General features: G+C 52.5%; 2 protein-coding genes and 1 long non-coding RNA gene across 7 annotated transcripts in view; 2 read left to right on the forward strand and 1 right to left on the reverse strand.

The window, feature by feature from the left end:
- The window catches only part of LOC115530878 (proline-rich protein 12-like), a 22,178-nt gene extending 13,252 nt beyond the window's left edge, over positions 1 to 8,926 (reverse strand). The window contains 5 exon segments of the mRNA XM_030339690.1: positions 1 to 1,910; positions 1,912 to 4,175; positions 4,478 to 4,639; positions 5,241 to 5,398; positions 7,961 to 8,926. The exon segment at positions 1 to 1,910 is cut by the window's left edge and continues 292 nt beyond it. Coding sequence (XP_030195550.1) covers positions 1 to 1,910; positions 1,912 to 4,175; positions 4,478 to 4,639; positions 5,241 to 5,398; positions 7,961 to 8,043 — 4,577 coding nt within the window. The 5' untranslated portion in view covers positions 8,044 to 8,926.
- A 1,709-nt stretch (positions 8,927 to 10,635) lies between these two features.
- On the forward strand, positions 10,636 to 12,630 carry LOC115531343 (uncharacterized). Its single transcript, XR_003973870.1, has 2 exons — positions 10,636 to 10,811; positions 12,116 to 12,630. It is a non-coding gene; the product is annotated as an uncharacterized LOC115531343 (long non-coding RNA).
- Positions 12,631 to 13,306: 676 nt separating this feature from the next.
- Positions 13,307 to 15,000, forward strand: part of LOC115531176 (serine/threonine-protein kinase BRSK2) — a 19,236-nt gene continuing 17,542 nt past the window's right edge. For 2 of the 5 annotated variants that reach the window (XM_030340287.1, XM_030340289.1), the window contains exons 1-2: positions 13,308 to 14,461; positions 14,920 to 15,000. The exon at positions 14,920 to 15,000 is cut by the window's right edge and continues 14 nt beyond it. In XM_030340287.1, coding sequence (XP_030196147.1) covers positions 14,377 to 14,461; positions 14,920 to 15,000 — 166 coding nt within the window. In that variant the 5' untranslated portion in view covers positions 13,308 to 14,376. Of the gene's footprint in view, positions 14,462 to 14,919 lie in introns of all 5 variants that reach the window. The other 3 variants (XM_030340290.1, XM_030340291.1, XM_030340288.1) reach the window with 2 other exon arrangements.

A 15,000-nucleotide genomic window follows, 5' to 3' on the forward strand; every position in this document is an offset into this window, starting at 1 on the left:
TTCTTGGGGCCCTCCGGGGGCATCAGGGAGTGGTAGAAGTCGAGGTCACCCATCATGGGGCTGAGGGAGCCGGCGCCCCCTCCTCCCCCTCCCCCTCCTCCTCCCCCTCCTCCCCCTCCCGCCGCCCCTCCCTTGCGGCAGCTGGACACCAGGTCGGGCAGGAGGTCCGTGCGGCGCCGGCTGTTGAGCCGGATGTCGGCGGGCTGGTCCGCCTTGTCCTCGTCGTCCTCGAACTCGTACTCCTGGGCGTAGCTCTTCTTGGGCAGGGAGCTGGGGTCCCGGCGCTCCTTCAGGAGGTGGAAGGAGCTCGACTTGAGGAGCTTCTTGGGCCGCGAGGAGCAGAAGATCGGGGACTGGAGCCCCACTGAGCCCCCGCCGGGCGGCCCGCCGACGCCGCCGTGTCCCGGCGGGTGCTTCCCCCCGCCGGCGCCGTTGTTGTTGTTGGGTCCGGAGCAGTTGGGCCCCAGCCCCATGGGGGGCCCCTGGGACTGGATCAGGCCCAGCTGCTCCGTGTTGACGGTGGAGGGCAGCTCGTGGCCCTTCAGGGGGTCCAGGTCCAGGTTCATGCCCCCCGGGCCGGAGTCCTCCAGCCCGTGGCAGTACTGGCCGTAGCCCTGCTCCGCCCTGTGGTGGCCCATCATGTCGTAGCCCCCTCCCCCTCCTCCGGACCCGGCGCCGCCCCCTCCCGGCCCTCCCTTCAGGGAGTCCATGCCCTCCTGGCCCGGCTGGCCGCTGTTCATCTCCTGGCCCCCGGGGCCGCCCCCCCCCCCGCCGCCTCCGCAGCTGGGCTTGTACTCGTCGGGGCAGAACATGTCCTCCATGCCGGGGAAGAAGGAGCGGTCCTCGTCCTGGAGCAGGGAGTCGGGGAAGCAGATGGAGGTGAGCGGGACAAAGCGGTTGCTCTGCTGGTTCTGGGCGCCCTTGTCCACCGGGCTGACCTGGTCGAACTGGTGCTGCTCCTGGCCGGCCTGGGGCTGGGGCAGGCTCTGCTGGGCCTCGCGCTGGGACTGCTGGTGGCCGGAGAGCGGGGGCGGGGGCAGGTGGTGGGGGTGCTGCTGCTGGCCGTGCTGCGGGTGGTGGGGGTGGTGCATGTGGGAGGAGGCCAGGCCCAGGTCGGCCTCCGACAGGAAGGGGTGGAGGTCCGAGTTGGAGGGGTGCTGGGAGTGGTGGTGCGAGGGGTGGGACCTCTGCTGCTGCTCCTGCTGGTGGCACTCTCCACCCCCTCCCCCGCCACCTCCTACCGCTCCGCCTCTCGCTCCTCCTCTAGCCCCGCCCCCTCGCCGCTCCTCCTCCACCTCGCCGGTCCGGGCCAGGGATCGCTCCAGCATGTCCAGGGAGGAGACCCCCCCCTGGTGCTTGGCCTGGCTCTGCTCCTGCTGGCCGTAGTGGGCGGCGGCGGCGGCGGCGGCCTCCAGAGCCTGGGACTGGAGTTGGATCTGCAGCTGGCTGCCCTGCGGCTGCGGCGGGTGCTTCCCGGAGCCCTGCTGCTGCTGCTGCTGCTGCTGTCCGAGGGAGAGCTGGGAGAGGGGGTCCATCTTGTGGTGGGCCTGGTGCTGCGGGTGCTGGCGGTGAGCCTCCATCTTGTGGTGCTGCGGGTGGTGGGGTTGGTCCATCTTGCTGCGTGCCGCCGTGTGGGCCAGCACCGACTGCAGCAGGTGCGGCGGCTGGCGGTCCGTGGGGGAGTCCATCAGGGAGACGCCGCCCTCGCTGCTCTTCCGGGGGTAGGGGGGGATGTCCGACTGCTCCTGCTGCTGCTGCTGCTGCTGCTGCTGCTGCTGCTGCTGCTGGCTCTTCTTCTGCAGCTCCATCTGAGCGTGGCTCTGCAGCCCCGCGTGGGAGCCCAGGGGGTGCTGGGAGTACGGGTCCCCCCGCCCATAGTGGACCACCGAGCCCAGGTTGTCATGGTGATGGAGGTGCGTGGGGTGCGTTGGGTCGCCCTGGTTCCCCCTGCCCCCCCCCTCCGCCGCCCCCCCCACTTCCTCTGTTGTTACCCGGGCGCTCGCTCCTCAGCTGTTGACTTTGCTGTTGTTGTTGTTGTTGTTGTTGCTGCTGCTGCTGCTGCTGCTGCTGCTGCTGTTGTTGCTGTTGTTGTTGTTGTTGTTGTTGTTGCTGCTGCTGTTTCTTCAGGGACATCTCCAGCTGCGTGTCCAGCCCGGAGATGGCGCTGCCCGCGCCGGCCCCGCCCCCGGCCCCGCCCCCGGCCCCGCCCCCGCTGGAGGTGGCGGTGTGGGTCCTGATCACGCTCTGCAGGTGGTAGCGCTCCTCTGAGGACTTGGCCAGGTCGTAGGAGAGGCCTTTGCCCCCGTCGCCGCCGCCGCCGCCGCCCGGCGTCCCGCTCTGGGAGTTCTGGGGGGCGGGGCTGGCCTGGGCCTGCAGCAGGTGCTCGATCAGGAAGTCCTCGTCGTCCACTTCCTCCTGGGAGCGCTGGGCCAGCAGGGAGGAGGAGGAGTCGGCCTTGGGTTTGGAGGAGGAGGAGGGGTGGTAGGTCTGGGAGGAGGGGACCCCCCGGGAGTCGGGGTACCCCCCCTGGGGGGAGGACAGGAAGCCCGGGGAGAGGACGGAGGACAGGTACTTGTTGGAGCCGGCGCCCCCCGGGGACTGGGTGGGGGAGTGCAGCCCGGGCCGGATGATGGCCGAGTTGCCGGACGGGGACGGGCTCGAGTCCTGGATGTGATAAGACCCTCCGCCGCTCCCCGCTCTCTCATTGGTCAGATTACCCCCGGCCCCGCCTCCGGAGCCGGACGCTGCGCTTCCTGATGAGCCCCCTGACCTTAAAAGGGCGGGGGAGTGGCCTGGGGCTCCGTATCCTAGCGACGGGCTTCCGGCCCCGCCCAGGGAGGACGGGAGGGACCCGTAGGCGGAGTCGGTGGCGTAGACGTCGGCGGAGTACGCCTGGCTCCGGCCCCCCAGGCCCCCGTACCCCTTCCCCCCCCCCGCCGCGGAGCTCAGGTCCTGGGCCTGAGGGGAGCTGAAGCCCCCGTAGGCCTGAGGCAGGTGGGCCGAGGGCGGGGCCTGGTTGGGGGAGTAGGACTGGGAGAGGTGGGAGGACGGGGGCTGGTTGGGGGAGTAGGACTGGAGCTGCTGCTGGGGGGGGGTCTGCCCGGTGAGGGACGAGCTGGGGGTCTTGACGGGGGGGGCGGGGGAGCCGTAGCCCGAGAGGCAGGCCTTGGGGAGGGTCTGCGGGACGGAGGAGCTGGAGGTAGGGGGGGGCTGGGGGGGCGCGGGGGGGGGAGGAGCCGGCTGAGGCGGGGGCTGCTGGCGGGAGGGGGCGGAGCTAGAGCTGGAGCCGGAGGGGTGGGGCCCTGAGGGAGCTGAGGAAGAGGAGGACGAAGAGGAGGTGGAGGAGGCCGAGGGGGGGGTGTGAGGAGTCCTGGAGGAGGAGGCCGAGCTGGCCGAGGAGTACCCGCTGCTGGAGCTGCCCTTGGCTCCTTTGCCCGCGGCGGCGGAGGCGGGCGCGGAGGAGGGGGCGGAGTAGGGGGGCTGGATGATGGGCCGGTACTGGTCGGGCCGGGCGCTGGCCTTGTGCTCGGCGGACGGGCTCTGGTCGCCCAGCGGGCTGCAGGCCGACAGGCCGGCGTGGCGGTGGTGGGAGGGGAGGTGCTGGTAGCCCGCGCCCCCGCAGCTCAGGTAGTGCTGCAGGGAGTGGGGCTGGGGGGCTCCGCCCGGCCGCTGGTAGTGCTTGATCACGCTGTCCTGGCGGGGCACGGCGCGCTCCTGGGACCCGCCCACCGCCTGGGCCTGGGCGGAGGAGAAGACGGAGGCGTTGTACAGCTGGTGGGAGGACTGCTCCTGCAGCTGGGACGACAGCAGGTTGAACTGGTGCGACTGCAGGTGGCGGGAGGAGGAGGAGCCGGCGCCCGGGGAGGAGCCGGCGCCGCCGGGGTCCTGGCCGCCGCGGTAGGACGCGCTCTGGGAGGAGAGGAGGCGGTCGAAGCCCAGGCCGGACTGGGACGAGGCCTTGATGTGGAGCAGGGGGTCGTGGGGGGACAGCAGGCCGTTGGAGGTGGGGCTGAAGGTGGGAGTGTCCTGAAGGGACAGGGAGCCGGCGGGGAAGGAGCGGCTGGAGAAGGACGCCGGATGCTGATAGGCTGAGAGGGCGGAGGAGGAGGGGAAGGAGGCGGAGCCGGGCAGGGCCCCAGAGATGAAGAGCTCTGCCGGGGCGGGGGTGTGCATGGCTGCGGACACACACACAGAGGGGACCTTCATTTACAACGGAGTACGTAGGGAAACACTAAATAAACCTATTCAATAAAAAAGATACCCAGATTAATGAGCAGTTAGGGGTCGAACATCTCGCTCAAGGTTGCCTGCAGATAAGACCGAGGACATTGGAGGTCAAACCCAGACTGCACTGCATACAGTTAGCTTCAGTAGGCTTCATATGGCTAGCTCTAGAGCGCCACGGGTTAGCACAGCCGCTGCCTCGGTGGCCGGTTTAAATGTCAACAGAGGGAGGTGCGTGCGGCCGGCGGAGTACCTGTCTGCCAGGAGGGTGCGCGGAACTGGGAGAGCAGGGAGGAGGCGGCGGGAGGGGGCTGCTGCCCGCGAGACTCGAGAGCAGAGATCAGGTTCATGACCGAGGCGTCGGGCCCGGACGGGCTGGCGTGGTGGAGCCCAGTGTCAAACAGCCCCGACAGACCTGGAGGGACAGCGAGCATGCTAATGTCACACCTGGGGACAGATAGCGTGGTAGCATTGTGCTAGCATTGAGCTAACATTATGAAAGACCTGGAGCCACGTTTATTACGCTAGCGTGCACGTTACCATGCTAGCATCTGAAATGGAGACAGTTAGCATTGTGATATTATGATAATATTATGCAATCATAAGAAGACAAGTTCTTTATTTATCCCATAAGGGAAATGAAAGTGTTCCAGCAGAAAGGATAGGACAGTGTTAAAGATAAATAATAAATAAATACAATTAAAAATATGAATAAGTTATTAGAATAATTAATAATTAAATAATATTACTTTGAAAATAAACATAGAATAATACATCAATCACCACCGGAGATCGAGTTACATGCTAACATTATGCTAACATAAGGGAGTCACAGGTAGCCCGCTGACGTTATGCTAACGAGACAGACCAGACGCAGGAGAGTATATTTGGCATTATTTTAAGCATTAAACAAACAACATTCTGATATATGTTAACCCTATTTTAGCAACAAATCCAACTGTTCTGACTGCAACCGTAACGCTGGCAACGGGAAAGGTGAGTGACAGCTCTCTCACCCAAACTCCTCCCGGCAGCCCCCCAAGCCCCGCCCTGGCCAGAGCTTCCTGGGTGGTGGTTGGTGGCGTAGCCTTGCAGGGGATGGGGCGTAGCATACGCCTGCCGGTGGAGGAGCTCAGAGTCTGGGTGGGACGACCGGGAGCTCCCATACATCAAACTGGAAAGACAGGAAGAGGATTAATTAATGAATGAATTAACTAATGACCACCTCGTTTACATACAGGTGGAGGTGAACTCGGGTTCTTCCCGTTGAACCAGACCGACATCACCGCTCTGCTGATTGGGCGGGTTTAGCATGGCGGTCGCCGTAGGGATGCTGTGCGTCTCTACACCAGGGCTTCGTGTATGATACTCTCTGTCTGCGTATGGGAGCGTAATCTACTTAACTTGCAAGTTGCAGTCACTACCTCATTATATTGGGTCATTAATAAAGTGAAGATTATCTGTCGTACAAATGAAAGTCAATGCGAACCTCCTCGATTAGTCTGACGTAATGAACTGGGAAAGACGTGGCACCCTGACATGTAGTTTAACATTTAGGAGTGGTGTTCAGGATTTGGCATTCTTGTTGTTTTCCACATACACAACAGAACCAATCCAGATGGGTTGCTAAGCAGAATCTGCTGTCAAACCATCAAATTACAACCAATAAGAAACTCTTGACCTTGACCTTTAAAGCACACGTTTTAGAAGATTCCTTCAAGTCTGTGCCTTTATAGACGTTTTACTCTTTGTCAGCCAAAATGATCTGGGTTTAATCCCTGAGGTCCAGTCTACCTGCTATATCCAAGAACCCTTAATGACATGTATCTGAAATCAGTGTAAGTAATTTTGGATAAAAGCACCTGCTAAATTGCTAAATGGTCATCAACATAGAGCATTGACTCAATCATGCATACCTATAATGAAATGCAAATTAAATAATTGTAACTACATTATTATAGCGTTCATCAATGTAATTCTAATTTAGGTTATATACTACAATAGTATGACAGATTTTCTTTATAACACCTTACTTACTCAATAAACAATTTTATAAAATACATGTGTTGATTATCTGTTGTTACTGCTATCCCTTTATCTTAGGGGAGAAAGGGGACAATTACAATTTAATTGTAGAACATATCAGACAGAACAGCTCTCTCCTCATGGGACATAATAGATACAAAATAATGTATGTCAGTAACGACAAGGCCAGTAATTATGCGCAATTAATTAGTCATTATCAACCATCGTATATAACACAGGTGTGTGCACCTGGTAAATACCTAGGGATGTCTAGAGATAACGATGAACAGATTAGAAGACGGTAGTGTAATTTATAGATGGATATGCAGTAGACATGCTTGGTGACCCGATTATAGTTGATGGACGAGAGAACCGAAGAGACCGGGGCTCTGCAGCCAGAAGCACGGAGTAGCCGCGACGCAAAGCGGGGGAAATTCATGCGCTAGGCCGCGGCTCCAAGGCCGTAGGTTTAGTGGAAAACTGGTCATTTCAATCTTCACAGTCAATTCAAATCGATGACAAAACACAGAGGAAAAACTAGTCGATTTCTATGGTTATTTTTTTCGAGGGAATGTCTGACTCCTTCGGTGTGTTTAGACGTGTATTAACAGGGGGAAGATAACTGAAACCCACCGCTCCCTGCAGGAAATACCAAAATACTCTGTGGAAAAAAATACCGAAATACCTTCCCCTCTGACCCAATATCACCTTTAATGTGTTTAATTGTCCTGCTGCTTAATGTCGCTGTTCTGAGCGACAACTCAAGAAAAATGTGTCTATGTAAATGACCCGCTAAGTGCGTTGTTTACCGGCTGGGGCCTGCAGCTATCGGAGTTAGCTAGGCTAACAGACAGACCCATCATGTACCACAATGCTAGCTGTGAGCTAGGCTAAAGTACTGCTCTGTCTAGTACTACAATGCTAGCTGGCAGCTAGTCCAACAGACTGATCCGTCTAGTTCTAAAATGCTAGCCCGGAAACAGTCCAACAGACGGACCCATCTAGTACCACAAAGCTAGCTGGCAACTAGGCTAACAGACTGATTAATCTGCCACTTTGCATATTCCTGCTACTATTGAATATCAGGTCGTGTTTTAGGAGAGTGGTGCAGCCCATTCCTGATAAGGGGTAGTGTAGAGGTTTATTTCAGCCCCTAACAAGGGGGATATGTCGGAATGTAATTATGGAAATGATCTATAAATCATCACAAATAACATGGAAGTCGGAACCGAGGGAAATGCAAACGATAGCTAATATGAGCGACATATTCCATTCCTTCCATACATATATTTTCACGTATAAGAAAAAGGCCCCCATGATCGATAGAGTATAATGTCCTGGTTGTCAGTCCTTTCTGATCGTGCATTAGGGAATGGGTTGCTGCCTGCACCCAGGGTCTGAACTAGAGGTTGTCTGTATCCCCTTCTTATTCACTGAGGCCTGTGTCACACAATAATAATACTACCAACTCCCTCAGATGGCCCATACGACCATCCTCTTTACTGCTTTATTAAACCATAACATGTCATCAACAATCAATCAATCAATATTTTTTTTTACCTCCCTCCCTCGCTCCACCCCGCCCACCCCCTCGACACGCACACTGCACTATCCGTGTAAATAATAAGACGACTTACACCTTGCCCATCCGTGTACTGTCATGTGTAGCAGTGTTTGGGGGGGTTTATAAACACTTTGTTCTGTAACGTACCTTGCTTTAGCCGACCTCTCGTAGCTCCATCCTGCCCCTGCAGCCAGGTCTCCAAACCCGGCGCCCGGGTAGTTCCGATCCATCTGTGTGATATAATGCGATGGTGCAATGTGGACGAAAGCGACTTGGGAGTCGGAATCAGAAATCAGATTATGAGGCGAAAGATCCTATCTTCCCCGCTTTCGGATCTCGGCTTATTTCCCCGGTTTGATAAGCCAGAGGTCCGGGGTGGAAAACAGCATCTTGAGAGAAGAAATGGAGGGAGGAGGAGAGAAAAGAGAGGGGGGTCTAGGGGTCTATATTCCAAAACACCACCGATATCACTCCTTTTTCCCCGTTCCTACGCTTATCCCTCCATCATTTACGCCAAAAAAGGGGGATTCGATCCGAAAAAACACACACGCACACACAGTCATTATGGAGATGATGGATGATTTGGCTGAGAAACATTTGATCCAATGCGTCCTTTTCTCCGTCTTCGTCTCCAATCTACCTCTCCTCTCTTCACCACGTCGATCGGATCCACGATCGGAAATATTCGGATCGATTAACCTGGTTATTTGTAACTATTCCACTTAATAGCGCAAGAGCCCAAATTCGTGATTTTTCCGCCCGCAGATCGTTCCCGCCCCCCGGGTTGTTGTGGGCTAGCAGACGCTAGCTGATGGTAGCGTCGCATCAAAATAAAACTCCAGAGATGCTAGTAGGCTAATGTATGCAAGTATAGAAGTCGCATTAGAAGTATTGCTGCGCGTTTGGTTTGGCTGTTAGTAGTAGCAGATCTGTGTAGAATAGCGCAGAGTTACAAACATACAACGACTAGGTGGAAAGATTGTAGGCCGCGTTTTAATATTTTTAGTCATTTTCCGCTGGAGACGCCATGTTTGAAGGCGGCTCTCTCTCTGTCTCTCTACCTCCCTATCGCTCTCTCTCTCCCCCTCTCTCTCTCTCTCTCTCTCACACACACACACACACACACACACACACACACACACACACACACACACACACACACACACACACACACACACACACACACACACACACACACACACACACACACACACACACACACACACACACACACACACACACACACACACACACACATTCCGCTCTCTGTGTGCGCTGACCTCCGTTTACCTTGCCTCGTGTTAGTTGCTTCCGAGTTGTTTAGTAATTGACTATTACATGCAAACGGACACTACTTTAGTTTAGGCAATTTTGCATATTGCAGTTGATAGATTTGGCGACACATCCTACGTCCATTAAGATTCAAATGTATTCATTTAAGAAGATTATAACATATTAAGCAATAATAATATTCAATATACAATAACATCATTTAATACACAAACATGCACGGCAAATATACTAAACTTTGCTCACATGCTTGGATATTGTTTATTCAACTGAAATATGAAATATTTAGTTCTGATTTCATTTACTGATATCGCCTTAAGGTTGGACAGTCTAGAATGAAAATATTGCCTACTGTCAGTTACTTGTTTTTAAATAATATTTGAATAACCTAAAGTAAGTAAAATGCTATTGGAAAACAGTTGACTATTTGGTAAACAGTAGAGTACCATTTATTATAACCCTTACATGTATTTAATCCACAGTGGAGATACGTATTATAATACTTTTATTACACTGACCAATACCCTGGCCTATTCTGTGGTCATGGTGATTTTTATCCATGATATATTGTTCAGTCCATAACGCAGACTGATAAATCAAAAACTAAGGCCTGTAGATTATAGGCTATAGGTATGCGTGCTATTGGATAAAGTCTCCTGTACGGTACAGGTAATCAGAGTGCCATCTAGTGGTCAAATTAACAGCATCTACTGTTAAATTATTGAATTACCATTGACCAATACAAGATGATTGGTCCTATTTAAAATGATCATGGGATATGTGTTTTAAATCTAGGATCGTACAAATCAATTTGATCTCTTGAGCCATGCCTTGAACAAAAATACGATTTTAAGTTTCAAATCTCTTCAGTAATTAGGAATCAAATCGATTCTAAATAAGCCAGTATTATACTACTGGTATTAACCAGCTACTGGTTAATTCAAGCTCTCCTTATCTATAACAAAGTAAATCCTTTAATGACACATTCCTCATTAGTAAATAGTGTTGTCACCTGGCTTAAGTAATGCTCTTAAGACGACAGTAGAGGAAGACCGCAGGGTACCTCTGCTACAGTGTGGCCTTTGGGATGCAGATCCCACGCCCTCTGCATATTCATGCAGGGAAACAAAGGGTCAGGCTCAACTCTCACACAGAGAGAGGAAGAAAGCAAAGAAACCAAGGAGAAATAATAGGAATAGGAACAACAATTATTATTCTAATAGTAATGTAGAAAAATATCTACATCACTAACGACACTCTTCAAATGGTAGAATGTAAACATTACAATTAAACTTTTAAATTGTATTAATATTACTAAAATATTAAGATATATTATTTTGCTATTTCTCTCTCTCTCTCTCTCTCTCTCTCTCTCTCTCTCTCTCTCTCTCTCTCTCTCTCTCTCTCTCCCCCCCCCTCTCTCTCTCTCGCTCTCTCTCTCTCCCTCTCTCTCTCTCCCTCTCTCTCTCTCTCTCTCTCTCTCTCTCTCTCTCTCTCTCTCTCTCTCTCTCTCTCTCTCTCTCTCTCCCTCACTCTCTCTTTCTACTGGTGCATGCTCTCCCTGTCACCCCCACCCCTCTCTCAGTGGGGTTTTGGGATCCTGCTGGGCCGTATTCAGGGGGCCCGGAGACCAGGTCAAGATGCCGATCCCGGAGTCCTACTGCCCCCCGGCCTCCTGTCTGCTCATCGCAGAAGACGTCCTCAGCTGGTGAGTAGGTCCAGACCCAGCTCATATCATCCAGCTCAGACGCCCTCTGGAGGACCAAATGGACTTTAATCCACCAATAATGTAAACGTTGCCATAACTGACACTTTTATACACTTGGTTTGCAATGCATCGCAAACAAGTGTGTGTGTGTGTGTGTTTGTGTGTGTGTGTGTGTGTGTGTGTGTGTGTGTGCGTGTGTTTGTGTCTGTTTGTGTGTGTGTGTGTGTGTGTGTGTGTGTGTGCGTGTGCGTGTGTTTGTGTCTGTTTGTGTGTGTGTGTGTGTGTGTGTGTGTGTGCATGGAGGATATACTGATTTGTGTTGCTTCTGTAAATATGCTAACGTGTTTTATCATGTGTTGTTTTATAACCTGTACTTTAAAATGTTATGTCTCCCTGCTCTGGGACTGCAGAAGGAAATGAGCAAAACGATAACATGGTACAATGCACCTCCTGTGATTGAGACTAATGCTTTTTGTAGATTGTCCCTGACAAACTAACAAACAAATAAACGTAAACAAAATCTTGACACACAGGACTGATAACACGGCAGTCTCACGACTACACGGCATCATGGGCCTCTTCCTCACTCTTTCTAGCTCTTCCCAGAACTCTGGGTTTGGTTCTGTGCCATCTTCCTAGGAAAGGAGTGGGCCGAGAGGAACCAACGACTACACGTCTTTCAGTCCCCCCCCCCCCCCCCCCCCCCCCCCCTCGCCACACACACGACAGCTGGGGTTCCCGTTATAGAATGCTTAAAGGAAGTTGATATACCTCTGAGATCCGGCTCACATTACGCTTAGACCTGCAGAAACCCGTGCCTAGCGTACACACGTGGATTCTAGTCTACATACAGGATGCCAAGCATGTCTATGTGTTCTCTGGACTATCTGTTTATTGAGAACCAATTTTCTCTGCTCTACACACATATTCTTATTATTGGATAAAACCACAAATGCTTGATGGTCAACATCCCGGCAGATTGGAAAAATTCTCTATGGACAAGTGGTATCCTATATTAAAATAGTATCATCTTTTCTAAATGGAACTATCACTTTAATAGAAGCATGGTCTTTTTTTTTTCTGGGAGTGCAACGATTCATATTCCTCATAGAATCTGGATTCTGTGTTTAATTGATCATTTTCCATCCAAATCTATTTCGTTGTGCGTAGCATTAACTTGTCCATGCTGGTTTCAAATCTTATAAGAATAGGTGCATCCTGAATGCTACGGTTCTTCTACATGCTAGCCCTCTGAGAGCTCTGAACGCTAGCTCTCTGAATGCTAATGCTGCCATGTTCCGCAGCATCAGGCAGAAAGGAGAGCAGAGCTGTGGGGACCTGGTGGAGGCCTTCCAGGTGTGTGTGAAGACGCTCTCTGAGGGATCATGAATCAACTGAAGTGGACCGCATGCGTCCCCTCCAGTGATGTCACCAGCGCGTCAGTCTTCTACTAGTGATGAGATCCATACACCAGTGGTCCCCCATGGTGTGATACTATCTCAAATATATTATGTATGGATCATATTATAAGTATAAAGATATGTCATATATCATATATGGTTACCAGATGAAGCTACAGTTAAACAAGGCTACATTTTGCACCAAGAAACTAAGTAAAAAGGAAGTGACATTTACAGTGAAGACAACTTCACATTCCACCAACAACGTTTGAATGGGACTGCAACACCTCAACAGTACTGAACCCGATCAAGAACACAATCAGCATAGCAACAACACAGCAATCATAGCACACTAAAGGGAATTGAATAGGGATTCTTGATTATGAAGCAATAAAGAATATTTTACGTGTCAAAAGCTATATGCCTTCCCAAATTTTTACTCCTGAACATTTACTGTACTACTTTATGCATCTGATAAATACCCTTCTTTTTTTTAAAATCTATTACTGCTTAATATTGCATTTGGATCATAATTCACAGCTTTCCACAGTAAATCTGCACTTTTTGCTGCATTAATTTAACTTGTGAGAGCACAAGTTAAGAGAGGCCTTTTGTGTGTGTGTGTGTGTGTGTGTGTGTGTGTGTGTGTGTGTGTGTGTGTGTGTGTGTGTGTGTGCGTGCGTGCGTGCGTGCGTACGTGCGTGCGTGCGTGCGTGTGTGTGTGTGTGTGTGTGTGTGTGTGTGTGTGTGTGTGTGTGTGTGTGTGGAGGGGGAAAGGTGGGGGGCGGGAGGTTGGTAGTAGTCTAAAGACAAAAAGAACGAAGCAAAACAGTGATGAAGCCAACCGCAGAGAGCTGATGGGGTAGAGAGCAGGTCCCCAGGTGTTCCACATCATCTGCCTGCAGGTATTGTGGAGGAACAACTCTCGTGCTAAATGTTAATGAAGTCAAACGTTTCTGACCGATGGAACGATGGCGACTGCGAGCGATGGTATCAATAATAACGTATCGGGTGCGGAGTAGACCCATGTAGTGATGCTACGGCGTGTCGGCGTCGTGTCTGCAGCACGCGCCACCGTGCACTGTGCGTGCGATGCGGGGAGACGCGCACCCGCGGAGGACGCACGCGAGGGCGGGGTGGAGAGGATGGAGAGGAGCGGGGGACCCGGATGCTGATGCGATTGAGGCGAAGGAAGAGGAGCGAGAAAATATCGATTTACGGCAAGAAAAGCAAAAGGACCGTCATAGCGGCCCTCTGTTACTCAGCACGAGACGTGATCCAGAAACCTATAGCGATCATCCGGAGCAGCGAGCCGCCGGGCCGATTTCACTTTCACCTCTACATCTGAGGAGGAGGCGAGGAGGAGCAAGGGAGGAGGCGGAGGAGAGGAGGAGATGCTGTGATCGGTCGGAGAGAGCGAGAGGAGGGAGGGAGGGGTGCTACTGGAGGCATGGTTGTTTTGCAAGGAACGCGTCTTTCCTGTCAAATGTTCCGATAATGCGGCTGTCAGACGAGAGGTTCGGGCTTCGGAGTGGAGGAGGAATCATGGGAGGAGAGGAGTGAGTGAGCCGGGGGCGGGGAAAGGGGGCCGGGGGCTCGGTAGCAGAATGCTGGACCACCAGTAAGCAGGCCAGACCTACCGACACACCGCTCAGATATACATCATATCTCTATATACCTTCAGTAGGAGTCACCATGCTATAAGCCTTACAGCTAATCTTATACCAGCCATAATATGCTATATCCGATGTCAATAATGCAAAATAAGCTAATATTGCAGAGGCCAAGTTGGACAGTATTGAGGATGAATATTGAGGTATTGGAATAGTTTTAAACCAATCAGATCATTGTGTTCTAAAGTATCCAAGCTATCTTATTAAATTGTATTGTATAACCCATTCTGTGCATATTATATATATAAATAAATAAATATATATATAATAGCCTAGCTCCAGTGTAGGTGGGAGTCCGTGCTATAAAAGCAGTGATTCTGACAGCAAGGCAGCAGCAGGTTTAGATGAGGAATGTTTTACTGTCGCCTCCCCAAAGCAGTCAACCTGGTCCAGCACTGATCATACTAGTAGTCACGGTAGCATCCTAGGAGCATCGGTTAGCTCCTCTCCCAGCTTCAGGACCACCCCAGAGGTGGACCGCCGTCCAGCAGGATGAGCAAGGAGCTGTCGCTGAGCCACACGGCCCAGTATGTGGGGCCCTACCGCCTGGAGAAGACCCTGGGCAAGGGGCAGACCGGTGAGCCCCAGCAACACCCGCCTCGTACCCTGCTAACGGCTAGCGTAACCTGCTAACAGCTGAATACCATTTTAACCACCAAGAGAACCTAGATCTGCTAAGTAGCCTGCTAGCTATTGGGGTACCCTGCTAATCACTAGGATACCCTGCCATCTGCTAAAAAGCCTGCTATCTATTGGGGTACCCTTCTAATCACTAGGAGAAACTGCAAACTGCTAAGTCCCCTGCTGACCGCTAGTAACTGAGAGAATAACCTGATAACCAGCTGATTAATAACTGATAACCACTAGGATAACCTGCTTACCCCCCACCCCCCCCTCTCTCTCTCTCTCTCTCTCTCTCTCTCTCTCTCTCTCTCTCTCTCTCTCTCTCTCTCTCTCTCTCTCTCTCTCTCTCTCTCTCTCTCTCTCTCTCTCTCTCTCTCTCTCTCTCTCTCTCTCTCTCTCTCTCTCTCTCAGGGCTGGTGAAGTTAGGGGTCCACTGTATCACAGCTCAGAAGGTGGCCATAAAAATAGTCAACAGGGAGAAGCTGTCAGAGT

Source organism: Gadus morhua, chromosome 18 (assembly GCF_902167405.1).
Source record: "Gadus morhua chromosome 18, gadMor3.0, whole genome shotgun sequence".
NCBI classification, from domain to species: Eukaryota; Metazoa; Chordata; class Actinopteri; order Gadiformes; family Gadidae; genus Gadus; species Gadus morhua.